The 27621-nt window shown below is 40.5% G+C and overlaps 1 protein-coding gene across 1 annotated transcript in view; it reads left to right on the forward strand.

The window, feature by feature from the left end:
* LOC146610126 (CMP-N-acetylneuraminate-beta-galactosamide-alpha-2,3-sialyltransferase 1-like) overlaps positions 1-27621 on the forward strand; it is a 98712-nt gene that overhangs the window by 57248 nt on the left and 13843 nt on the right. The window contains exon 4 of the mRNA XM_085346601.1: positions 12512-12691. Coding sequence (XP_085202727.1) covers positions 12512-12691 — 180 coding nt within the window. The remainder of the gene's footprint in view (positions 1-12511; positions 12692-27621) is intronic.

Here is a 27621-nt window from a genome sequence, read left to right on the forward strand (position 1 = left end):
ATACAGTGTACAATTTAAAACCAGAGTTTTTACTATTTTAATAAACGTGAAAGTCAATATTTGTCTGTCTGAACAGTCTGAACTCTTAGGCAAGCTTTCTTGTCATTTCTTTAAGTTATCCAGACTTCCTGAAGGACATTTAAAGCTCTTCTTTGGATATTTGCTGGCTGTTGGTCTGGGCTCTTGACTGATCGTGTTGCATCCAGCTATGCGTGTACTATATTAACAGGGTCTTTAGGATTATTTCTCGTCTTTCCTCATGTTGTGCACTTTCCATTGTTATACCTCTCTGACCTGTCAACCCCACGTGATGTTTGTGTAATGTATGTATGGTCGGAAGGGTAAGATGGCGCTGGCACGGCTGGCAGCCTTAACCCAATTTCCCTCGGGATGAATAAAGTATTATCAAATCAAATCAAGTTTCTCGGACAAGAAGTGAAACGTCTTCAAGGAAACTTATAGAAGTCCAAGTGCTTTTCTTTCCAAGGCTCCTTAGACTGTAAAAAAAAAACAAAAAACTTTGGCTTCAGAAAACCTGGTTCAGAAAGACCACTTTCAAAATGACAGGAAAATATGTCTCTTTGGAAGCAAAATAAGAAAAAATAAGAGGTGCCTGAAGACATTTGCAGCAAGAACAGATCATTTCATTTGTTTTAAATATCTTAAAACACACGGAAAAAAGGGATATACTTTCAACTCCCACGCTACAGTAGTAGGATGCATCCTGGCAGCAATATTCCCTTCAGTAAGTGTTGTTGTGTTCATTTTCTGATATAGCAACACAAAAAGTGATAATGTCTCCCTTGTGTCATTACTGAATAAGAGGGCATTGTTGTGCAAATGCTGTGTTAGCACTGTTTCATTCACTTCCGTAAAAAGCTAACCACAGCACGCAGAAGGCTCACCTTTGGAGCTTTTCTGGATTCGAATGATAAGTGCTGGGATTGGCATTGGCCTTTTCTGACAACATTTTTCCCAAAACATTTGAAACTTGAGGAGAAAATTCAAGCTGTTGAAAGGTGATGCAGCCTCCGTATTGTTCATATTCTTCATATACATTTTTATCTTCTGCTTTGTGTGTCAACTGATGTTTGCTTGTCTTTTTCTTTTTTGATAGACACACCCTCAAGTTGGCAGTTTCTAATTTGCTTGAGGTTGGTGGTAGTCAAAGCAGACTCATCCATGACAGTTCTGGGAATCCCAGAGAAAACTTTCAGATAATCCAAATATCACACAACAACTTGAAAAAACATTAATGAACATTTAAGAAAACAGCAGAGTGAAGTAAGCAGATATTGAGATGATGAGATAGCCTTTATTTGTCAGTTGCAGGTCTTTTGCCCACAACTGAGATGACAGACCTTGCCGACCGTACATACAATACAAACATCACATTGGGGAGACAGGTCAGGCCAGGTAGCGAGGAAAAAAAACATTGAAATGTGCAACACAAAAGGATAATACAGGAATGCACAAATATCAACACACCATAACACAATAAACACAGACAAGCAACATGGGAAAGAGTTCCAGTGTGTACATCTGATCTGGGACCGCTGCAATCTTTCGACTGCGCCTCCAGCTGACCCGATGTCCACATCATGGGGGAGGTAAGCGTTGGAGGTGGCGTTGGATCCGGGGTAGGGAGGGTGATGCGTCAGTGAGTGCTTACCAGTATCAGTATATGTATGTGTGTGCGTGTCCATAGTTCAGCTGAGACAGTGTCCTTCGCCCTGCCAGGCTAAGTAAACAGTCTTCCAGCCAACCCAGGTGGCCTCGCATGGAATGGGAAGGAACAGACTCAACACAGTCGTTATCAGGGAGTTTTTGTTCGGCTCCAGCCTTGAGCTCCGGCCTTGAGCCCACAGCTGGCGCCGAAGGGGTAGCCGCATTATGATGGTAATTGAGAATTTCAAGCTGTTTTTAACACTCCGACACTGGTCTCTCAATCTCCCATTAATAGCTGCGAGCTTCTCCGTGATGTTATTAGCCGTCGATATTATTACTCAATACCATTTTATATGTTCAGCTGGCATTTATCCTCAGATATCTGTTAAGCGAGGTCAACAAAAAGATTTATCTCTGTATATGAATGAAGTAAACTGTGATTCAGTCTTGGTTAAGTAGGTTTTGTCTTTTTATACTGGAAACTCCCCAGTGCCTTCCTCAGTCTCCTGTGTATCACCTCCTGTTTTCCAAGATGCAGCAGCCCTGCTCATTTATCTTTACCACCACACAATAAAAAATACAATTCAAGAATTCAGTAATAATTGCACCAAGTCACTCCTCACCCAAGCCCTTGATACAGCTGCCACATCTGCCGGTTTAGCTCACTGGGATGAGCGGGCCTGGGTTTGAACCCGACCATTTTGCCGCATGTCTCCCTCTGCTTTCCTGTCACTCTTCACTGCGTCTGTCCAATAAAGAAGGAGGGGTTCATCCTGGTGTTTATGAGTGCTGTTAAATGCAGGTGAAAGCACCAGCAGCTGATCTAAAACCTACAACTTAGTAGCACACCCATCAGGAATGATGCTGGGAATGCTGAGCCCCACGTGTGAAGCCCCCAGGACTACTTTGTAGCCACATAAGTTTGATGTCCCAGCACACTTCCTGATGAAATACTGCTGGTTGTAAATTAACTTATTCAGGCAAACTTTTTGGTGACCTGGAAACAAAAGTACACATAACATTCTTCTTTGTGGAAAAACCATAAATCAGAGGACCTTCTGGTATCTAATTTGCATGTCTATTGCAGCTGTCTCAGGGACTCATCTCCAGGAAGCGTCAGTATGGAGGCCAGGGGTTGCAGGAATGCTTATTTTTCAGTTGCTCTCCAGTGTTGATGAATCCGGTTCAGTGAGGGCACAGCTGTGCGGTAATGTGCTGGGGTGAGGTTGACATGCAAAACAGCTGTTGTGGGTCCACTGTAACTGATGTTAATTAGACTCTGAGTTATTGTTTTTTCTAACTATGCTGGGCTGCAGAATCTGTACTTCAGTCTGTGGTACACTTTGGGATTGGTGTTTGACTTGTTCAAAGAAATTTTGAACCTTTTAAAAAGAAAAAAATTGGTAAACAGTTTCAGAAAGTTTTATATGATATTCAGAGTACAGCAGAAAACAAGTACAACAAAAACATGAATCAAAGACTAATATACTGCGCATAAAAATTAAAGGAACACTGTGATAGGGACCCAACACACACACAGGATTTCATGCAAGTGCAGGTCCGTTTTATTTTGTTTTAGCAACTGTTTTCGGTACCAGTCACTCCGTAACAGCTGCTCCATTCCACACACCCTCCTCCGTCTCCGCCGTCACTATATATACACAGAGAAGAAGAAGATCATTACAGTGAGTGCTCACACCTGCCCTCTCTGCCACACCTCAGCGCCGCTCTGAGAGCTCACAGTACCACCCCTCCACTGCAGCAGGCCCGAGACCACATCCCTGCCACAAACACTTTTTATCAGAGCAGATATGAGATGTGGTATGGAGCTTGGCAATTTGGAAGGGGTTCAGGATATTGCTGCTATTCCTTCAAATCCATCAGAGCCAGTGGATGTGGTTTGGGTATCTACCTTCTAACTGAGGTGTTTGACCTTCTGAGGAGGTCCCAGTAGGTCAAACCAACCAAGGATTATATCCCTCGTTTGGCTTGGGAACACCTTGGTGTACCCTCAGATGAGCTGGAGAGAGGCGGTCTGGGCTTGTCTGCTTAGATTGCTACCCAGCAATGGATGGATAAAGATTGGAAAGAACCATGAAAGAGTAGTCAGTTCTGCTTAGATTCCCAACTGAATGAAGGGACCTGAAAATATCTCCATGGCAGCCATAATAACAGCTCACCTTAGCTTGTTCTGAAGTTCTTTTCTTGTGTGAAGTGTTTTGTACCATGGGCTTATAAATGAGCCTTTTTTAATTCGGTGAAATGCAGTCATACTCAGTCTTTCAGCACAAGTGTTGAAAGCCTTACTAAAATGCTTATACAGCCATAAAACAACATGGGCAGAGGGACAAGTATCTGAGTTATGCTTTAACAAAGCAGCTACATGTAAGAAACAATTGCTGTGACATTATTAACCCTCTATTGCACGACTTTTTAATTTTGGGGGAAAAAAATATTTCTCCCTATTTTGGGGAAGCTTTAGGTTCCCTAATAATATATCAATCATAAAATTTGACACCCAGACAAGAATAAGTGAAGCTGAGCACAGCGATACTCTTATGAATTCCCCACATCTTTCTTTGTTGTCTTAAGGTCAAGGAAAAGACAAGAAGGCTTTTTTGAGTCTTCAGTTGTACCCAGCTCTGCTTTTATTAGCCAGGCTTGCTGAAAGTCTTTAAATTTATTTGCTGAGCTCTGAACTCCTAAAGGATGAAGTTTAATGTAGATCGATCAGATTCTGTTTAGTTGTTTTTCTGCCAAATACGAAAGAAAATTAAAGAAGAAATATGGAGTGATGGAGGGGTCGAAATGCTTTGCAGCTTAAATAGACTGCCAAATTGGTTGTTTCGATATATGATTTAATGCTAACACTAATACAGTATATACAATCTTTAATTATTTAGCAGCCGATTATATTTTAACTGAATGAAGAAAAAAGAGGAATCCCCTAAAATCTGTATATATAATGGCAAGAAATTTAATTTGGGATGTGAAACGTGCTTTTATAAAGCAAAGCCAGTTTTGTCCACTTTGTGCTACGCATAAAGATTTACAACAGAAACACAAGGAGATACTGTATCTTCTGAGGGGATGCAGTTCAGCTTGTCACACAGAGTATGATAATGAGGAGATGTATGGGTTTGTGTGTGTGTGCTTGTGAAGGTGAATGCCTGTGTGTGTAAAGGAGAGAAAGAATGAAGTCATAGTGGGTCTGGTGGATGTGTGCAATAACCTATCCTGCGGATTCCTCAACATTTCCCCCAAATTGTGTTGTAATTCAGTCAAAAGATTATTCTTGCTTATAGTTAGTTTCCATTCCATCACTTTTCCATCCAAAGGTTAATAACTGCTCATCGAGTGTGATGTACAAGATGAGGGAGGCTTCGTTAGTGCTCACTTAACAAGTCTGAGTGCTCATTATGTGTTTGCACATTCTACAAGTTGAGGGCTGCTTTAACAAGAAGTGTGAGGTGAGGTGAGGGAGTGTGCACGGGTGTGTTTGCTGTGTCAGGGAAAGGACATTAATGGTTGTTGGCTGTCCTGGTGAATGCCTATTAGATGAAGAATTGATTGAAACATCCTGCTACTTAACTATAAAAAGCTCACAGTGTAGTAGCCAAGCTTTCTTTGGGTGTCCACAGAGCAGACTGCTGCTATACATCAGACCGTGCTCGGAAGGCAGGTAGATAATATCAGCTGTCGTTCCAGGACAACTGCAAGCTATTTACTATACCGAGCAGGCGGTGCCAGACTGTTGTAGAGACATCATAAGGGAGAGATATGGCTCAGAGAATCCTGAAATGTAATCTATGGGTGGATTTTACAATCGTACAGATGGTGTTAGAAATATAACTTCCAGGAGCGAAGAAAATGCTTCCAAGCATATCAAATATGACAGGTTATTCTATGCATGCAGTGTTTATGTTCCAACTAGCGTAAAAATAAATGTTATCTTAGAAAATGCTTACAAATGACAACGGTGGTTGCTCATATAAAAAAGTGTAAAACAAAGAGGTCAGATACAGACAGATGTTTATAAGTAATGTGTGTCAACTTAAAGATTCGCATTATTTTTTATTCATTGCTCTGAATGATGTCAGTAAAAAGCAGATATTTCTTAATCTGTTGTTTTTAAGGCAAACAGCTTTGGCTCCTCCCACCTACTGTTCAACTCTTTTCTTTACCAGGGCAGCAAATCAGAAGCTGGTTTAAAGGCAATGGAAGGGGTGATGAAACAACTTCTTTCAGACATAAGGTCAAGATTTATTTTTTATTTTTTTTAATTCTGAGTCATTCACAGCTATTCCAAGAATAGAAAATATGGGGCTGAAAATGAGCATAATTGGTGTCCTTTAAAACACTGGGACATCTCTTCTTTTGTCTCAGTTCTTGCCTCATTCGTGGTCCCATAGCTTTACTCATTCGATAAAAATGTAAATTGCGATTATTGGTCAGTGGAAACTTAACTGTTAGGTTTTAAAAAATGTACAGACACTCGGGTTTTCAAAGGAAAGCAGCAGCAATGTGGAGAATAGAGAGGATTCTGAAACACCAGTGACCTTTAAAGTGTTAGTCAGCTATTACATGCTGCGTGATCCGTAAGCATCAGGCTGCCTTATGGAACTCTGGGGTTCTTGGCTGTGAGCATTTTGGGTGCAAATACATAATAATTGGACAAGTAATGTGCAACCACATGCCGGCAGGCAAACAGTCCTGATATTAAAGATGTCATTATTCATTTATCAGCCTCACACTCCTGTTTTTATCCTTTTTTAAGTAAGTAAATAAACAATTTAAAAATACAATTCCACACACTCATGGACCGGGACCTGCACATTTGCAGGTTTTCACTTCTAGCCTGAGTGCAAACTGAAGTCCATCTGATTCCAGTGATGTTTCAGTCTCAAGGCTATCAGTTGTCTTGACTGAAAATATGAAGACGTACAGTAACAATGTAAATATATTGTCTTAACTGAGCCTAGACCAGTGTTGGGGTCGTTACGTAAAAGCAGGGAAGTATTACACGTTACTTGTTACCTTTCGTAAAAGTAATACATTACATTACTCCAGAGAAAGCAGTTTGTTACACTACTTGTTACATTACTTTCACGCTACTCTGTAAAATGATCTGAAATATGCTGTCACATGATTAGCAGTTAACAATATAAATCTTAGGCTGCAGTCCCACGCACCAGCAGAAATTCCCATCCAGTCGAGGACACACATAGAATGTTTTTTTTTTATATTTACACAATAAAATGATGACCATGATCGTTACTGTCATTTCTACAGTAAAAACATGAACAAATAGAAATGGAGGCTGCGAGGCTGACTGCCCATCATTGCCTTTGTTACCAGTTCAAGTTCAGGCTGCTGCTGCTCGGCTGGAGTCGGCATGCACTCAACTTTATCATCACTCTGGGTTCTTGGCTAGAGTGATGATAAAGTTGGCACCGTGCACTTAGCACTGTTGCCTCACAGCAAGAAGGTCCTGAGTTCAATTCCACCATCAGGCCGGAGTCTTTCTGTGTGGAGTTTGCATGTTCTCCCCATGTTTGCATGGGTACTCCGGCTTCCTCCCACTTTCCAAAGACATGCAGTTAGTGGGGATAGGTCAACTGGAAACTCTAAATTGCCCATATGTGTGAATGTTTGTTTGTCTCTATGTGTTAGCCCTTCGACAGACTGGCAGCCTGTCCAGGGTGTACCCTGCCTCTTGCCCTAAGACAGCTGGGATAGGGTCCAGCCCCTGGAGCCTATCCCAGCTCCAGGGGCTGAAAAGAATAAGCGGAAGAGAATGGATGGATGCATTTTGCCCCTGTTATTTTTGATTTTTTTAGACATTTAAGCTATAAAATTGTGCAAAAAAGTGTTCAAATGCTGCATACAAAATAATTAGAATGTAAGAAATGTGTCTGATGCTTAAAACTCAAGGGAGAGGACCCTCAGACTTGCCGGCTAATGTGGCTCTCCCATTGATCTCACAAGCTTTAAACTACTCTGAGGAGTTCCAAGATATCAGCTAACATTAGCAACACTGATTAGCAAGCCACATCCACAAGCTGTATGGGTGTGTACACAGGTACAGGTAGCAGGCACGGTCTGTGGGGACTGACTCACCTCAAGCGGTTGTTAGAGGAACTGCAGTGCCTGGCACTTCCATGTTGGGTTCATTTCTTAGCTTGGTCCACACTTACGGACTGATAACATCTTTAGGAACTGGCACCAGATGAACCGATCATCGCTGAACCACACAGACAACAAACTTTCAGTCACTGTTTGATTTCATCCAAAAATAAACATTCAATAAGTTACGATGCCATGAATTGATAAGCACGAAGCAGCTGTTAATCCACACTGTCAGGTTTGCTGCAGTGTTAAACCCACGCAGTGCTCCTGTTTGAAATGAAATGCTTCAACTCCAGAAAACCATCTGAGGTGGAAAAAAATTCAAATGAATCCTGTAAATATATGCACATTTCAACCTGCCTCTTAGATTTGAGCCACTAAACTTGAGTGAGGCTGGTTGATGCTCAAATTACTGCATTTATTTATTTTTTTAAACTTATAAGCCTCATTCACCTCTGCTATAAATACCACTTAAGAGATCTGTCATAAATAAAAAGATTTCCTCTCTGATTTTCCTCCCTTCACTGAGAATGAGTTATGTGTCCTGTTTTTATGCATTCCCTTAAAACACTGTTGACATTTTATAATTTCCTGAATCTAATTTCCTGAATCTATCTATCCTGAAGCAACTCTATGTTGCTTCAGGATCTGAATATTAACTATTGTTTGATCGGTTCAAAAAGATATCAGTCAGAGCCATTAAATACGTTTTTTAGGCGGTTTTTTTTTTGCCCATTGATGTCTTCTGTCTTTTCCTGGGTATTTGTGGGTTTCCTGTGCATGAGATGGGCTTTTCAAAGGCCCACTACATCTGCTTTGGTTTGTTTCAAGCCCATCTGGTGCAAATTTCCAGTGCCAAAGGGGTAGTTGAAGCATAAGTTGAATATTGATTGAATATTGTCTGATATATTTGCTTCCTTAACATAGCTGACTCCACACGCACGCCACAACATTAAGTGAGCGAGCAGCCCACAACAAGGTGGCTTGTTGTGTGCCCATACACATTTGCATTCATGTAGTACTGACCTCTGTAGAGATGCATGGCAACATGTATGCAGAGGCTGAAAAATGAAGCCAACACAGAAGTGCTAAAAACTGCAGTTCCTTTAACAACCACTTGTCAGTTCCCATTTAAAGATGATGACTGACTGATAACCCCGCCCTGTCCTCCAAATATGGTCACAAACCGACACATGCTACGCAGCCAAAACGTTAACAAGTCTACAAAGTGGGGAATAATGTCACCAGTGGTTACGTCTATCTTTTACATCTACACATCTATGTGCACAGCAGGTCTTCAGACGAATCACGTCCATTCTTCTAGTTAAAATGAGTAGCAATTTTCTACTATTGAGAGAAAGATGATAGAAAAGTGCCTCACAGTGCCTGCACTGGTTTTGTAAGATGTTAAATTAGATATAGTTTGCTGTTGGGGTTATTTCTGGGAAGATGGAGCAGGGTCTGTTTTCCTATTGTGTGTCAGTGGAAAAGGAACAATATCTGCATCGAATTCTATTAAAGCCTAATCTTGATTCCAGTTGTCTCCCAAACACCTGCATAATAGCTGGGATGTAAATTAAGGGCTAAGAAAAGCTAACACAAAGTAATGTGGTGCAGATGAAGAATATATCTGAATGCACTGCAGGAGTAATGAAGTCTTCACATTTTACTATTTGGTGTTGCTTGGCCCTCTTCGGCATACTTTTTCATCTGCTCTCGACGGGATGCATCCATTTGTAGGGCAATTTTAAAACTCCCAGATGCTGCAGTTACCATTAAGGAAGAAATCTACCAAAGTATTCCTGTCAAAAAGTGCTTTTCTTCTAGTGACATATTGCACCATAAAGCCTATCATCAGTGCTTCTCTTCTTCCATACTTGACAGTTTGAGCTCAGTCAGAGCCATAAACCTAGTTTGTTATACATGAACCTCATCAAAGTAACAAAGGACTACCAAACAGCTGTTGAAACCTGACTGTTTTTTCCCTGAAATGGTACCATTACTTACAAATAGAAAATAAACCAATGCTTCTTCTGTCACGTCAAGTATAAAGTAGACTAAACAGTGTCTTTAGGAGTTCTGTAGGTGTATTAATATGAATGGAGATATTATGTAGTTTAAATGCTTTATGTATCATAATATTCAGTGGTGTGCTGTTAATAACTGCAGTCACATCTGGTGCCGCAGCTTTATTACTAGTAACACAGCACTCTCCTCTGTGAGTAACTGCCATTCCTACCGCTCCACAGCTACTTTTGTCATCTGTTGCATTAACACTGTCTTCGTTTTCATGAGCTTGTTTAATGTTTGATGCTTTTTTATAAAAGGCTTAATGGTTCAATTACATATTTACAGTTACAGCTACATATACTTTATTCTTAGACTCAATGGCTTTGCACGAATAACAGTTCAAAATTATTCTCATTGATGCTTGCTCAGGTTCTCGGTGCAGCCCCTCAGTTTATCCATTGTTTAGAACGAACCTTTTTAGCTGCTTTCCCTTTAGCTGAACTTTCTTCTGATTGGCTCCCCGATGTAAACAGATGATCTAATGGTATGTGTGTGGTGCCTTTGATGATCCCACCTCGAGCTCTCTGAGACGACCAAATCTATTCTAATTTACATCATACAGATTCAAAAGTTAAAAGCTAAAAACTGAATTTTTAGAGCAGCCTGATGCCCGAGCTTTTGGGCTTTAGAAACTACTTAAACACTGGCTGACCTCATTACTAAACGTTTCCCATGTGTAGCATAATCATCCAGCCTTCTCATAGTATTTTGTGTGTGTGTGCTTGCTGCCTGTATGTTGAGTGTTTTTTACAAGACAAGGACACGGGCAATTCGTTTCATTTTTTATGTATATCATACCAAATCACAAAAACAGTTGCCTCAAAGCCCTTTATATCGTAAGGTAAAAACTCTACAATATTACCAAGAAAACAGAGAATATCCTAATAATCATATAACCCTGTATGGGCAAGCACTATGGCAACAGTGAGAAAGAAAAACTCCCTTTTAACAGCAAGAAACCCCCAGCAAAACCAGACTCAGGAACAGGCAGCCATCTGCCTCAACAAGCTGGGGTGAGTGGATGAAGACAGGACAAAGACAGGCTCTGGGTGATACAGTACTATAAATAAAAGGGGGTTGTTTCAAATCAGTTCAATTCAGTTTTAGATAATAGTGCCAGATCACAGCAACAGTCACCTCATCCTACAATAATACAGAGCAAACCCAGCAGTCAAACAACCACCTTTGAGCAAACACTTGGCGACAGTGGGAAGGAAAAAAGGTCGATGCTAGTATACTGGAGAAGAGAGTCAACCCATTAGTTGAAACTCAGATTCAGGGGAAACAATGCTGTTGTCGTCCTGACTGTGGATCTTTGGCTGGACCGTTCCTTACAGGCAGGAGTAAAGTCATTTGAAAAGGACTCAGAGTAGAGCTGCTACTCCTCCACATGGATAGGAGCCAGCTGGTTCAGGCATGATGCCAACTGGGCACCTCTGGGTGAGGTGTTCTGGGCATGTCCTACTGGGAAGAGGCCTGGGATGGACCCCAGATAAGCTGTTTGATGTGAAAGGGAGGCTTAGGCTGCTGCGTCTGTGACCTAGTACCAGATAAGTTGCTAAAGATGGATGGATGGATATTTAAGGATCAAAATCATTTGCCATATCAAATTAAAAATAAGTTCATGAGGTTTTAAAAGAAGGTTTTCTGAGAAAAAAGAGGGAATTTCCAATTTTTATATGTTCAAATACCTGAAATTCACTAAAGAATTGAAATATTCTACTACCATATCCGGTCTAAAATAAAAAATAATATAATATCTTAAGCCCTGGGCCAAGCATTTCAGCACCAATTAGAAGTAAAGTAACAATCATCCGCTCGGGAAATATTTTCCAGATGCTGCAACCGCTTTCTTAAATTTTACTTTTATACCCAGACTGTCACTGTCTCAATTTGTGCAAGGTCATTTCAAATGAAAAGTCGCAACATCAAATAACCCAAACATTTTGGTCAACCATAAATAGCTGCAGCAAAAAGAAGAAGAAAAAAAACAACTAGTCTGTCAGGAGTCAAAATGATTCAAGAAGCAGTCTGAAAATATCACATCTCTGTCACCCAAGAGTCAGTAATGAGGAAGATGATATTGCCCAGACCAGAGCGCTCAAAAAGGTGTTGCTAGTTACATAGGAGGTCAGCTTCATGATTTCTCTTTCCTCTGTGTCACTTTCTGCCATTGACCAAAACCAACTGCCAGTGTCAAGCTATGTTCCTGCCAATTACCGCTCCAGTTTAAGAGAGTATTGTTTGACATAATGAAAGGGATGTTTCGCCTAGCTTGCCAGGTGGTAATTGTTGATCTCAAAATTACTGTCTGGATGCCCAAAAATGGGAGAGCAGGACAAATTGTGCTTTTTATTGTTGTCTTTGTCTCTCACAATCATGGCTGGTTTTGTATGACTCAGCGACATGTGGTTTGGGTGACATGAGAGAATCTTGATAATTAAACACATGGTCTATAAGACAGACCCTTTGAAGATTATAGGGATTCGCATAACAGCAGCCAAATGGTTTCCATCTTTGTAACATGTGGGTGAAATAAAACTCACTTTGAACTGTCGAATGAAAGACAAAGATGGCAAAAGCACTAAAGTGGAAAGAGAATGTGTGACAAATAACTCAGAAAAGTCTTCTTCTATTTCTGCAGGATGAACCAGGCTCCCACCAGTGGTTTTGAGGAGGATGTGGGCAGCAGGACAACTCATCACGTCATGTATCCAGAAAGTGCCATAGACCTGGACAATATTACTAGTCTGGTGCTGATCCCTTTCAAGACTCTGGATCTGCAGTGGATTATTAGTGCTCTGACCACTGGCACTATTAAACAGTAAGTGAACATTAAAGCTGCGCTCATCTATAATTCCACATTCAAAATGGATTAAATATTGATGCATAATGTGAAAGACTGTCAGTGAAGAACCCACAGAGAGTTGTAACATAATGTCATTCTTCTCACTAATCTTATATTATGGGCAGCAACTTGTTTAAATTCACCCGCTCTCATCTTTACTGTTTCCACCTGTAGGCGGTGGACAGGCTCCATCTGTTCACCACCAAATTGCTGCCAAATTTAACAGCAACATATTCACTATTTAGCAGCTAAAGAGTTCTTTTTTTTCCTGAGAAATCCTATGTTTTTCAGTGAACTCCAAATCAATGGAGAAATGGCGCTTTGAACCTTCTGCATGCCTAAAGCTGGGCATATATACGGCTATACGGCTCGAAGCTTTGATACGACCTGAGTGCTCACACTGTGCGTCCAAATTTGCGTCTAAATATTATATAACTAATATATAACACAAAATCTGTCTCTCTCTCCCTCTCTGTCTTTCACTCACATAGACACACACACACGTACCACCATCAACTTTGCTAAATTGCTAATGAAGAACATAATTGAGCAGCAATGTCCATCCAGCTCTTTTCTCGGTTGTTGCAGTCGTGATAGTTTTGTGAGGCCACATCGAAAAGGTTTGCCAAAGTTCTACAAGTTGGGCCTCCACCGCTTGTGTCCAGATCACACGCTGCACTGCCATTCTGCTCTGTCTCTGTCATTTCCATTTCTGTGTTTGTGCATGCGCAGTGTGAGAGGTTGCGTTAAATCGACTCGTGGCACTGCTTCAGCAGTGCAATACCCTCACAGGAGGCGACCAGGATTTCAAACAGGTTTGATTTTCTCGTGGCCACACGATTGCTGATTGGGAGCTGGCGGCGAGGTGTTAATTGCTTCACATTATCCCATGTATACTACACGATGCATGACACACGATTAAGGCGAAACTCGTGCCGATCCCCAAAATGGTTGCATAAGTGAAAAATCATCCCAAAATGGGCCAAAAATCGCACAGTGTATGCCCATCTTAAATGGGTAGTTTGTTGTTAACAAGGTCTAAAGTGACTGTTGCATTGCCCACAACTGACCTTGAACATGTCACTAGCCTATTGCAGATGAACTCAAAGATAATAAAAAAGGCCAGTTGATGCTTATCCAGAATTTAGAGCTGTAACAGTAGATGTCACAGGTTTTCCAGAATGGATACATAAATGTTTAGTCAGTATGAGCTCATTAGAAGGTTTTGTTATTTTAGCTTTAAAGAAATGTATTAAACAAAATGTATTAAATTGTGGAATCATTTAACATATCATATTTTTATGTATAACTATATTGACACTTAAAATTGATCAATAAAAATAACTTAAGTCAGAATTTTTAGGTCCAAAAATAGATTTAGCCAGACCTGCAGCAGCCAGTTTTTATGCAGGAAAAATATTTTGTTCTTTTGAACTGTATTAATTCTAGACCGACCATAATGTATTTATAAGAAGTTAATTACAGTAAAGCATAAACACAGATCACAGGTAATTTTTTTATATATAATTAGCACAAAAGTGTGTCAAAAATCCGGAGCCAAAATGATAATCTTTCTCTGGCCGATCACTTTTGGAATCTCGCTTTTTAGTCTATTAAAAAGTAACAACACTCAAAAAAGAACCTCTGGGAAAAAACAGAGTTTGCTGCAAAACTGATTGTTGACAAAAAGAGCAGGGTCATTAGTCAAAGAATCAAAAGTGTCCCCAGAATGTTTCCCATAAGCACATGCTCCAACAGTGAAAAGAGACTCTTCTGGGCCCTCACTTATATACAGGGTGGGCCATTTATATGGATACACCGTAATAACATGGGAATGGTTGGTGATATTAAAGTCCTGTTTGCGGCACATTAATATATGTGAGGGGGCAAACTCCTCAAGATGGGTGGTGACCATGGTGGCCATTTAGAAGTCGGCCATCTTGGATACAACTTTTGTTTTTTTTAATAGGAAGAGGGCCATGTGACACCATCCATCCATCCATCCATCCATTCGCTTCCGCTTATCCTTTTTCAGGGTCGCGGGGGGCGCTGGAGCCTATCCCAGCTGTCATAGGGCGAGAGGCGGGGTACACCCTGGACAGGTCGGCAGTCTCAACACACAGGGACAGACAACCTTTCGCACTCACATTCACTCGAACATTCACACCTAGTGGCAATTTGGATTGACCAATAAACCTATCCCCACAAGCTGCATGTCTTTGGACGGTGGGAGGAAGCCGGAGTACCCGGAGGGAACCCACGCAAACATGGGGAGAACATGCAAACTCCACACAGAAAGATGTGATGGTAGAATTGAACTCAGGACCTTCTTGCTGTGCGGCAACAGTGCTAACCACCGTGCCACCGTGCTGCCATGTGACACATCAAACTTACACACATCAAACTTATTGGTAATGTCACAAGAAAAACAATGGTGTGCTTGGTTTCAACATAACTTTATTCTTTCATGAGTTATTTACAAGTTTCTGAACACTTATAAACTGTGTTCAATGTGCTGCCCATTGTGTTGGATTGTCAATGCAACCCTACTTCTCCCTCTCTTCACACACTGATAGCAACACCGCAGGAGAAATGCCAGCACAGGCATCCAGTATCCGTAGTTTCAGGTGCTGCACATCTCGTATCTTCACACTATAGACAATTGGCTTCAGATGACCCCAAAGATAAAAGTCTAAGGGGGTCAGATCGGGAGACCTTGGGGGCCATTCAACTGGCCCACAACAACCAATCCACTTTCCAGGAAACTGTTCATCTAGGAATGCTCGGACCTGGCACCCATAATGTGGTGGTGCACCATCTTGCTGGAAAAACTCAGGGAACGTGCCAGCTTCAGTACATAAAGAGGGAATCACATCATCATGTAGCAATTTCAAATATCCAGTGGCCTTGAGGTTTCCATTGATGAAGAATGGACCCACTATCATTGTACCCCATATACCACACCAAACCTTTTGTTGGTCCAACAGTCTTGGAGGGATCCATCCAATGTGGGTTAGTGTCAGACCTATAGCGGTGGTTTTGTTTGTTAACTTCACCATTCACATAACAGTTTGCCTCATCACTGAACAAAATCTTCTGTGTGAACTGAGGGTCCTGTTCCAATTTTTGTTTTGCCCATTCTGCAAATTCTATGCGCCGATCTGGGTCATCCTCGTTAAGATGCTGCAGTAGCTGGAGTTTATCCGCCGAAGGGATGTTCGACTAATGCCACTCTCCAGTGACATGCGGCGAGTGCTACGCTGTGGGCTCTTGCTGAATGAAGCTAGGACAGCCACTGATGTTTCTTGATTAGTGACAGTTTTCTTGCATCAACATTTTGGCAAATCCAACACTGAACCAGTTTCACGAAACTTAGCAAGCAATTTGCTAACTGTAGCATGGGAGATGGGTGGTCTCGTAGGGTGTCTTGCATTGAAATCTGCTGCAATGGCCCGGTTACTGCGTTCACCAGATATCAAAACAATTTCGATCCGCTCCTCATGTGTTAACCTCTTCGACATGTTAATGGCTGTGAACAAAGAGAAACTTGTAAATAACTCTTAAAAGAATAAAGTTATGTTGAAACCAAGCACACCATTGTTTTTCTTGTGACATTACCAATAAGTTTGATGTGTCACATGGCCCTCTTCCTATTGAAAAAACAAAAGTTGTATCCAAGATGGCCGACTTCTAAATGGCCACCATGGTCACCACCCATCTTGAGGAGTTTGCCCCCTCACATATACTAATGTGCCACAAACAGGACTTTAATATCACCAACCATTCCCATTTTATTATGGTGTATCCATATAAATGGCCCACCCTGTAGAGCAAAGAGCCACCGACTCTTGTCTTTGTTATTTAAAGAAAAAATCATGTCATGTATCACAAGCATACACAATATACAAGGATTGATATGCTGGCTACACCATGAATCGTCACTCATATGGCAAACATATCAGGCACAGCTTGACCTTTCCAGCATGCCTGCTACACAACACATCCCATCTACTCCCACTGTGTTCTGCCTGCTGACTGTATGACAGCATACTGTGGCAGTGCCAGCATGTAAGCATAGCCATGAGGTCAAATAGAGTTTAATTCTCAATAGTTACACAGAGTTCAGTTAGTCTATTTTTATTGTGTAACTAGACAATAAAAATGTTTTTCCACACAGGTTTCATGTAGCATAGATCATCCGAGAAGCTTCTTCAGTTCTAAGGTCAAATGGTGGGGACCTTAGAACTGAAGAAGCTTCTCGGATGAGAGGCGAAACGTCTTCAAGCAACTTAAAGAAGTCCAGACACTTTTCTTTGCAATCTCCTTTGACTACGATGACCTGGATGACTGAGAACCTTCACAGACATTCTCTTTTATTCCGAGTTGGATGTGATTTGCTTCATTTACCATCTCATTTGTCACTGGAATCAGCTCAAACATTTTCACTAGCATGGAAATGTAAAAGCCCCAAATGCATAATCAGGCATACTTCATGTGCAGCATTCCCAGATTCATTTACATCCTTCAAATACCAGATTGTCACAGCAATCAGACTTGCTCAATATTGCTGTTTGTCACATAGCCATAACAAGGATAATCACTCACTTTGAAATTTTCCAGTAAATTTCACCTTCAGTTGTTTCACCCCCACACTCTAAGAAATAAAACTGATAATTACTTAAATATTTTGGTGCAACACTTTTACACTCAAAAATAATGAGTAAATGCAAAAACAATCACATCTCTTAAATACACCTTATTAATTGAGTAAATCCAACTAAAATGGAATAAGTTGTTATGAACAATTAAAGATGTTACAGTAACATACAAAATTGAGTAAATACAATTGAAAATGTAAGTCAAAAACAACAGTAACCAAAAGTTCAAAATACATAAAATATTAATTAGGAAATGCTGAAATGCTTGGCACATTTAACCAACACCATTACAATTATTTGTTTTTAAATAATGGTTCAATTTACTTAATATTTTTAAGTTAACTTAAGCAAAAACGTTAATTACAATTAAGTGTTATATATATATATATATATACACACACACACACACACACCCCACAGGAAAAAAGAACCACGTCAGTTCAACATTGTTCACAATGATTTATTTTAAACAGCTTTTTTGTGAATCAGATTTTAGCAGATTCCTTCTCTGAACACAGTGAGCTGAAATCTGTTCTACATTCAGTGGATAGAACTTGGATAAAATTTCAGTCACAACAGCCTTATATAATAAAATTGCATCCAAATTGGCATGCTTAACAAAACTCTGTAAAACTGGCATATTGATGCTAACAACAAGAAAAATGTACCTGCCATACAAAGAATAAAAGTGGCTCAAGTGAACGCAGTGCTTTACCTTTTCAGAAAAGGTCAAATGACAAAAATAAAATTAAGATCCCAAAAAATATAAATCCTGAAAAAAAAAAAAGAAATTTTGCACTGTGACATATTTTTTGAACATCTTATTTTGATTCCAAAAAGTTGGGAAGATTATAACTAAAGAGTGACCAAAAAACATCCATAATTTAAATAAAAAGGTTTCAAAAAGGATTGCGCTAAAAAAAACAAAAAAAAAACAAACAGAAGATACTCTCCCATTTACACCTTAATGTGAATCTGGAAAGTTAATACAAAAACACAGTTTATGGTACAAACATTATTTATGAACAGGAATGTCAACACAATGTAATGCCGCAACTGAACCTTTTGATGAGCATTACATGTCACTTAACAAGTCTAACACTTTAAGAACAGCCCTGTGAAATTTTGTCTACAATGAACAGAGGTCATTTTTCAGTCTTTGAACCTTGACAGAAAGGTTTCCTGGATCCAGCTCCATGAACACTTTTCGAAATGCTTCAAATGTGCATTTGAAATTCTTGGGGTATTTCAGATCCAGAGCATAGCACAGTCCCAAAAGATAGCAACAGGCTTTGCTCAGATTCCCAAGTTTGCCCAGAACAGTAACGCCTTCAATAACAATACCCACATCAGTAGGTTCGCCTGACCTGTCTTGATTCTGCAGCAGGTAAATCTTCATCACCTCCTCAGCCAAAGCCTCTTCAACGAAGACAGCATCAGCACCGTCCTTTAAAAAGAGAAAGAACTGTTTTCAGCTCACATATTTCCAAACATTGAAACAAAAGGTTTCATTTGTATGACATCACCGGTACTCATAATATGTGGACACTGCTCCAAAATCTTTGAGCAAATGCTATTCTTTTGTATGCTTTGAAGTGTTTGCTTTTTTTCTTTAGAACAGTATCTTAAAACTTTTCTATGATCTCACAAGCTAAAATAAACTACTAATATTCCTAAAACAGATTTATTGCGCCAACCTCAAAGGTTTTGATTAAGGCACTTGGATCCTCTCCCAGATGGTCAATGAGACATTTGATGATGACTTCTCGTTTTTTCTCGATGGAATTTCCACTCTGTAAAACAGGAAGTCTCAACTGAGGCAAAATTTGCACATTTAAAACATGACTTACCATTTCTAGCTTAAACATAACTATTTTTTTTCTGTTGTTGACCTGTTTTCACACCCACCATCAAGGTAAGAACACCTGTGGAGCTAAAATATTGAACAGAAACCTAAGAAAAGCCGTTTTTAGTGGAAGGGCCTCTTCAATGCTGTGTTGGAACGTTTTTGTGGTTAGAAAATGCAATCTTCCTTACCTGAAGCAGAAGGTTTAACTGTGCTCTGTGGCGTTGTCCAGCAGCACCTTTCTTGGCTTGAAACAAGGACAGGAGTTTGGATGAATACAAGTCCAACGATGACATGAACTTTGGTTCAAGGTTCAGGGTCGTGATCCTATGAAACTCTGCACTGACCTGGATGGGAGAGGACAAAAAACCAAGGACAAAAAATCTGAAGGCCAAAATTCTGATTCAATCAAAAAAAAAAAAAAAATCTTTAAGTGGAACTACCATTTTTTGCAACCTGGACCTTATTTTCTAACATGCAAAAGATTAATTTACTCATCCAGACATAAATCCATATAAGTGGAGTTGTTCAGTATGCAGACTAAAGCCTTAACATAAAGTATTATCTTCCACTAAGCTTCTAAATTTTATGTTATGAATTGCTTGCACTATTTCCCTGTGAGATTGTATAATCTTTGAGGGAAGAGGCGGAGCCAGGTTGCCCTCTGAACCATCGTCTGCCAGGCAGCGATGCGAGAGGAACACACCTCCACTGAAGTGGCGCAAATATTCAGAATCGCGTCAGCGGCTTTACAGAGAAAGCCTTTCAGCTCCTCTGGCAGCTCTGCTTCCTCCACCTTCCTGGAGATGACAAACGCTAGCAAGGCAGTGTTGTTAGTCACTGCAGCTGACTGAACAGTGCATTGATGTGCGCGATCAGTGAACCTTGCTATCAGCTGGTCAAGTTTGGCGGGATGGGCCGGTTGCTGTCCAACGACCTTGGTCATTTTGGTGCCGAAAACTGAAGCGAGGCTCGGCTCTAGAGGGGGAACAGGCGGAAAACTCCGGTCTGTGAAGCCCTCTGTGAAGCCCTAGGTAGAGACCGCGCTCTAATCTTCGCTGGCTCTGCTGCTGCCTCAGAGAGGTAGGTCATCACCGCCGGGAACTGGGGCCAGATGGGATCTGGGCAACGAGAGTGAGCAGAGCCATACCTTCCCGCCAGATCATCCAATGGGGGGGTGGAGCAGGCTGAGGGACGGAAAGTCCCTTCTCACCAGCTGCCTCCTGGATGATGCCAGGCAGATCCAGGAGCAGCGCACCAACAACTGGGAGCGGCGTCCTCGCCGACATGTGAAGGCCAGGGGTGGATGAGCATCCCTTGAAAAAGGCTGACCTCCACTGCTTTTCCTCTGGCGGGAGGAGCTAACAGGAGCGGCAATAGGATTAAGGTGTGAGGGCGAGGTCTGCATGGTGAGGACCGAGGCAGCCCACGCAGACGGCATGTCGGTCATACGACATGATGTAGCCGGTCTGGCAGGATGGACACAGACGGATGGTCTCGCTGGACATCTTCTGGCTGGCTGAAGAAAAACGGCAGAGTCGATTTCCTGGTCTCACCATAACTTATACTAGACCAGGGTGAGGCCCACACAGCAGGTGGGCGTGGAATAAAATACTTCAGTGCTGCGCGCACAAGGGGAATACCCACTTAAAGGGCTGCGCCTATACTCATAGAATCTGGGGTTACAATACGTAACCAACGTTTCATAAAAATATTAAATTACTCTTCACTCTTTACTCTTCAGTAAAATCTAGTCTGTCGTTATGTGCTCCAGAGTTAGATAAGTGAGACAAAGGCACTTTGCAATCAGCCCAGTCATTCTTCAGTCAGGTTACATTAGCTTAGCCTAAAACAAGTTAAGTGAACGGAAATTATTTATCGTTCCATAGGCTTGGGAATGGTTTCAATAAGAACCATTCTGGTTTTGATTCAGATTCCTCATTCTGATTCAAATTCCTAGCGATTCTAGAGTCTTATGACAAATTAAAGCAACCTGGCTGCTGCAAGATCATCAAAATCACTAGGATGGTAGCAACATGTTTTTTCTCACTTCTCTTATGATGGGGGATCTAACAGACCAAATTTTATTTACAAGTGGATATCCCTTTAAATGTACACTTACTTGGGAGACGTCAAACAACGCCGGCCATCTGTCCTTGATGTCGCTGACACTCAGCTGTTGGCTGATAATATCATGTCTTCTATGTGCAAAGGTTTTGCACATTAAATCCTTGATGGCTGTGCTGTTTTTCTTCTTACACTCATCAATCAGTTGTTGTCGCTCCAGCTCTTGCTGTTCTTTACCATCTTGTCCTGGATAGTGTGGCAGAAACAGCACTTCTCCTTTCCGCGCCTTCTTTATGTTCTTCGCTGGAGCCTTGTCATCAGGGTGCTTGTTCTTCAGTGAGTTGCAAGTAACCTCTGGAACTCCAAGACTTCGTAACTTTGACCTGTAATTTCCCATCTTGTATTTAAGACTATACATCCATCCCATCCAGCCATTACGACTGCCTGGCTCTGTCAGACACGGGTGCTTTTTGACCAGAGCCTCTGCCACTTCTCCAATCTGAAGGCCAGTAGGGTAGGCTGTGTAGCTGTACATATAATCAGCTAATTTTTCCATTATATCTGACTTGACTGAAGTATTGTTCAGCACAGTGCCATTTTGAACAAAGACTTCATTGGCATTTTTCAGTACAGTCTCTGTTGCCACAGAGAAAAGTGGAATGACAATTTCATCTGGCCATGTAGTCTTTAGAGGACTTTGAAGAGGGGAGAGTATGACAGTGTTGTCTGAAGACAGAGATGATCCATCTGTTTGGTCCTCTGTGGTTTTATAGGTTGAAGAGCTTGAACTTTCATTCAGTGAACTTACATCTGAGGGATTTTCACACTGAGGAATCAATGTAAGCACTACTGATGGAATGACCACAGCTTTGACTGTACCCCTATCTTTGATTTGGTTGGGAGAATGAAGTGTAAAGAAATCTCCAAATGAGTCATCATAATAGTGCAATATGAAATCCTCAACTAGCCCAAATGTCTCTCTCACTGTCTCATGCAACTCCTCAACAGTCCTGGGTATTCCTGAAGAGAGCACAAGCTTCTCACTCTGTTGTCCAAAAATTACTTTCAAGGCAACGGAGTCCATCTGCAGAATAAAAACCACAAGAAAAAAGAAAAAGAAAGGGGGTATCTCAGTCTTTCCCCTTACACTAACAAACAATGTGACGTTTTATTGACACCATTTGCTTGCCTTCAACACGATATGGTGTTAAGGGGTAAGTGTCACCAAGTACTCTGGGATGTATTAAGGTCATTTTCCCAGAAGGATCCAGAATAAATGCCCTAAAATGTTCATCATACCAGCTGTTGAGCAACTTCACAATGAAAAGAAATTCATTGCTTAAGACAACAATCTGTAAAATCTCCACAAAGTCAGGTAAGCCACAAGTAGATCCATGAGGCAAAACCATTCCTGAGGCATATTTAGTTCCATGATGAGTCAGAGAGTTGGTCAAATTCACATAGGCTTGTGTTGGATAAAGTTCCTTGAGACACTGCTGTATTTCTACATCAAGCAGTTCCAATGGAAGAGATGATACTTTAGTGACACACACTGATGGCTTCAATGCATTACCATCTGAATAGTATGCCATCATCATCTGGTGCTTTGAGGCAAGTGACAATAGTACATTTCTGAAGCTGTTTGTGTGTTTAACAACCTTCTTAAAGAAACTATGTTTACCCTCAAAGCGCATAGTCCAGAGGCATACTAATGGACCAAATCCTCTGATCAAGTCAGGATAATGCTCCAAAAAATGGTGTTTTGGAGTTAGTTTTTGCTCTGGGAAAACCTCCAATAGCCTGTTGCGATGTTCAGATATAAGTGTGTCCAAGTAGCAAATACTTTCCTCTCTGTGACTAGGGGACACAACAAGTTCAGTTATATCTTTTAGAGTCATAAGAACTTGCCATGCTTCATCATTTTTGGGAATCTTTTCCCCAATAATAAAAGGTAATAGTCTCAATAACGTCCAATTTTCATGTGCGTTGCCACCAATGCTTTTGCGAGTGGAAAAATTTAGGGGGATGATTTGGGGGCGATCTGTTTTATCGGTCCATTTGTAAGGAAATTCTGTTATGAAGTTATTGAGTTCAGTTAAGGAAAAGTAACGTTTACGGATAAACACATGAAGGCATAATGCTAATTCTAGTGGAATTATGCCTTCAAAAAGGTCGTGCAAAAGATCTGGAGGATACCCTGTGACAAAATGGAAATATTTTAATTTCCCCGTTAATGGACAACCTTTCTTCACACCACAAAAATGAACCGAGGAGGAATTTTCCTTTATGGTTTGGACATGTAGATCATAGTTCTCTTTTGTTCTTGGTGGAAAAGCTCCTGAACGAACTTCTTTTTGCTGAAAGTCTGAATGGTCTCCAAGGCAAAATCTACAGATGTAATGTCCAGAAAAGCTTTCCACGAGTCCACTAAGAGAATGAGCGCCAAGATTGTCAGCACAAACACAAAAAACAGTGCCCCTGATATATCTACCAAGCTGTGAACAAAAAATCCCGTCTCTCTCTAATGTTATGAGATCCTTTAAAAGTGGCTCGAGAACAGTTTCATAGCCAAAAGTTTTAACATCACTTGCCTTACACAGGAGAGCCAATTGAATTGATGTTAGCTGTGATCTCAGTTCAGTTGGTATATCAGCAAGTACCCAGTACACAGCTGTGACTTTGTGTTTTTTTCTTGAAGTCCCAAGTGGATTACAAATTTCAAAGTCATCCACATAGAGAACAAGGGAAATACTTAAGTCCTCAATAGCACAAAGTTGGTTTTGCTTGAAATATTGTCCATCGTGGAAAGAGGATAACTGTGAAGTGTTCAAATGTCTAGTTAATATACTGTTAACATCTTCTTTACTCAGTAACAGCTGCAAGGACTGAAGAATAGGCACATACTGAAAAGTGGAATTCTTTTCTGGATCCAAACAGTATTCTACTGGTTCAATAACACAGAAGTTTTCCTTGAAATATTTCTGTCTCTTATATCTTGAAGCAAAGGGACCATCAGGACTAAGGGCTGCACATAAAGGACTACAGTGACATATTTTTTCAGCCAATTCACTGACAAAAGACTGATCAATATTACAGTTATTCTTAATAAGAATATCACTTATTGACTTTGGAATATACTGAAGTGATAATGTGCAGATATAACTGAGCTGTTCTACCAAGTCATCCACACATTTACCAGAAACATTATAGATGCTTTCCAGTTTTAACAAGAGCACACCAATATTTTTCAAAATTTCATTTGTTGTTTCCCTTTCACAACCAAGTTCAGTGGTGACATCCAAGTCCTCGTGATCTTCTAATTCCAGTGCTGGTAAGACGATTTCATTAGATGTACTGACAGTTTGCTTTGAAATCAAGTTAGTTTTAAAGTGCTTCCATGAACAAAATCTGTGCTTTCGACTTCTGTGAGTCGCATAAGTCCCACAAATGTTTGTCTTAAACTCACAACCATCAAAAACACACTCTATGGTTTCATGGCTTTTCAAATGGGAATTTATATGTTGAAAATAGTCTTTTGTGTTTGGGTAAAAAGAGTCACAGATTTTACATCTAATAGTTGGAAGGACCTCACACTCTTCCGTTTCATGCGAACTGTGAGACCTAGACAAGTGTGAGCGTAAGGCACCCCATGTCTTAAAAGAGCAAGGACAATTCAAATGAAGACAGGGTATGGAATAGCCATGACCAAATGTACCATGTTTCACTCGATAATGTTTGAGTAGTGACACTTTTGATGACTCCTCATGTTTGCAGAGTTTACACTGCCATCTCATCACCTGTGACCTAAAAAATTGTGAGAAAATATGTCTCACAGTATGAAGATGACAGAATGGTGTATAACCATATTTACGCAGTTTTTGTATGATTAACTGATTGAATAACCAATACTCACTACCAATTCAGGTGGAGGATACAACTTACAAATAAGTCAACATGGAACAAAGTACAATACTTAACCACATTGAAATAATCTGAATCACATCACCATGCTGTATAAATAAAAAGATAGTATGGTGACACTAGATGACAGACCATGAACTCATCAATATATTTACCGAACTGAAAAATTCTCAAAATTTAGATTTGGCATTTGTATGACTAAAATAACCCACCACAAAACCAGTATAAATATTTAGGTGGTATCACCATCCACTACTCAGCTTGTATAAAACAATATCATATCATTCCAAAATTTAACACATCAAGTCCTCTGAGTAAAATTACCTGCTTTACTTTGTAGTTGATGCAGATTTTTTTCTCCTGGTGGTGAAAATGGTGCTGAAAAAATACAAATCAAAACTTTATCATTACAAAACATGTCACTGAGTAATCTGCCATAACATCAATCTCTTATAAGAAATTTTAGCTTGGATTGAAATAAACATTTATTTATGTAAATTGGGAGTAACTATACTGGAAATGATGGTACTTTTGGCTTGACCCAAAAGACCAAAGCTTTTTTTTTTTCCATTATTTTCTGGGATCTGAAAGGAAGTAGGGCCCCGAGTCTAAATTTACTTAAGGCCCCATAGTACTTTGGACCGGCCCTGGATGAGGTAATCTGCTGACCCGGGCGGTCCTCTCAGCGTTCTCTCAAAAACTGGCCCTGTTCAGGACAAAGCTGAAAGCAGCGTCTTATATGCTCTGAAAGACCCCACATAGAACAAGAAAGCTAAGCAGCATGGTTGCTGCTATGAACTGTTCCGCGGGCAGGTCTTCTTAGTTACCAAAGCCATTGATGACGTCTGTTCATCTCCTCCTGAACAACCTGACAGAGTGAGTCAGGCCGCGTGACTACCGCAGCTCCCGCACCGTGACTCAACAGGGCCATTTTCTAGAAATGTCTGAGCACACCTGCTTTCACGTGGTTCCTAAAATGCCCCCGATTAAACGGTCAGGTCGCTGGTACCGGGACATTCCGGTCAAATTACCCGGAACGCAGATAGCGACTCAGAACGTAAAAGGATAAAAGGGCGCGGTTTCCCGCCGCCTTTACTGGAAGACAGGTTGAAAACTTAAATTAACGTGCACAAACACGCTGCGAAAAGTGAGCCACCATGACAAACGCTTTCTTCAGAACATGTTATAAAAGAACGGTGTGGATAAAGACAGCTAATGTAAGAATGGTCACTTACCTGAAAACGTTACCAAGTCTGCAGTGGATGTGTGTCTGTCTCGTTCAACGTGCAGAAAATCTCCCATGAGGCCATGCTCCCCGCGCGCGGTACATGCCAAAGGTCATTAGTCTTACTCAAAGTTTTAAGTTAGTATTGGGGGACAAAATTATATTGATTTTGAACCATTAATAATTAAAGTTAAAGACAATGATAAATATGAATACCAGTCTCTCAGTTATTTTGAGTACTTTCTATGAGATATATTGAGTAGATTTAAATAATGCACCCTGTGTTTCAAATACAGAATTTTTTCTTTTAAATAAACTTGAACAAAAGAACTCAGTTCAACTCAAAAACTGGTGTTGAAAATTTAAGCATTCTTTTCAGTATTTTCAACTCAAGATAACACTTTTGTGATTTTCAAAGATTTAATCAAGGTCATCTAACTTAGAATTATAATGATATTTACTAAGCCCCTGAATAATTTTTTAGGGTGCAGTGAACCATAATCATTAGCTTGATTACTGGACATCCAGGGAAAAAAATGAAGTCACCGCCAATTAATGCCACTGCCAATAACTCAATCACGCCAGCATGTTAGATGGTGCAAGTAGCCAAACAAATATTGCCCATAAATATGCAGTTGTCTTCCAACTCTGCCAAAGCAATCATTCTGCATCATTAAATTTCACTTTGCTGAGAGTAATGTCAGCATTAACCCAACAGCCAGTAGATCTTAAGTGGGAGATATGAGTTATTATCAGTTATTTATATTGTTTTACATTTTCTAAGCTTGTTAAATTAAATGGGGCTTTGAAAGGACAGAACTAGTTAAATGGACATATGGCTTTCTGTTTCTGGATAGGAACAAATCTTGCTGTACACGCACAAAAAATAAAATCTGACAAATCTGCATAACAGCCTGTAGTTAAATAAAAGAACCAGAAGGGCCTGAAAACAAGTTGTCATGTGCAGTACTGTGAAAAACTAAGGACACTTCTATAGCTTGTAGAACCATCTTTGATGCAGGAATTTTCTGTATGACTGTCGGTCACTCACGTCATTGCTTTGACCCACTCTTATTTACAAGGTTGCTTTAGTTCATTGAGATTCGCAGGTATTGTTTATGCAAACTAGGGCTGGGTATCGTCACTGATTTCTAGAATCGTTTCGATTCCGATTCACAAGGTCCCGAAT

This window comes from Diplotaxodon limnothrissa, linkage group LG22, assembly GCF_057381915.1.
Source record: "Diplotaxodon limnothrissa isolate DT_005_m linkage group LG22, D_limnothrissa_male_GT1.1, whole genome shotgun sequence".
Lineage (NCBI taxonomy): Eukaryota > Metazoa > Chordata > Actinopteri > Cichliformes > Cichlidae > Diplotaxodon > Diplotaxodon limnothrissa.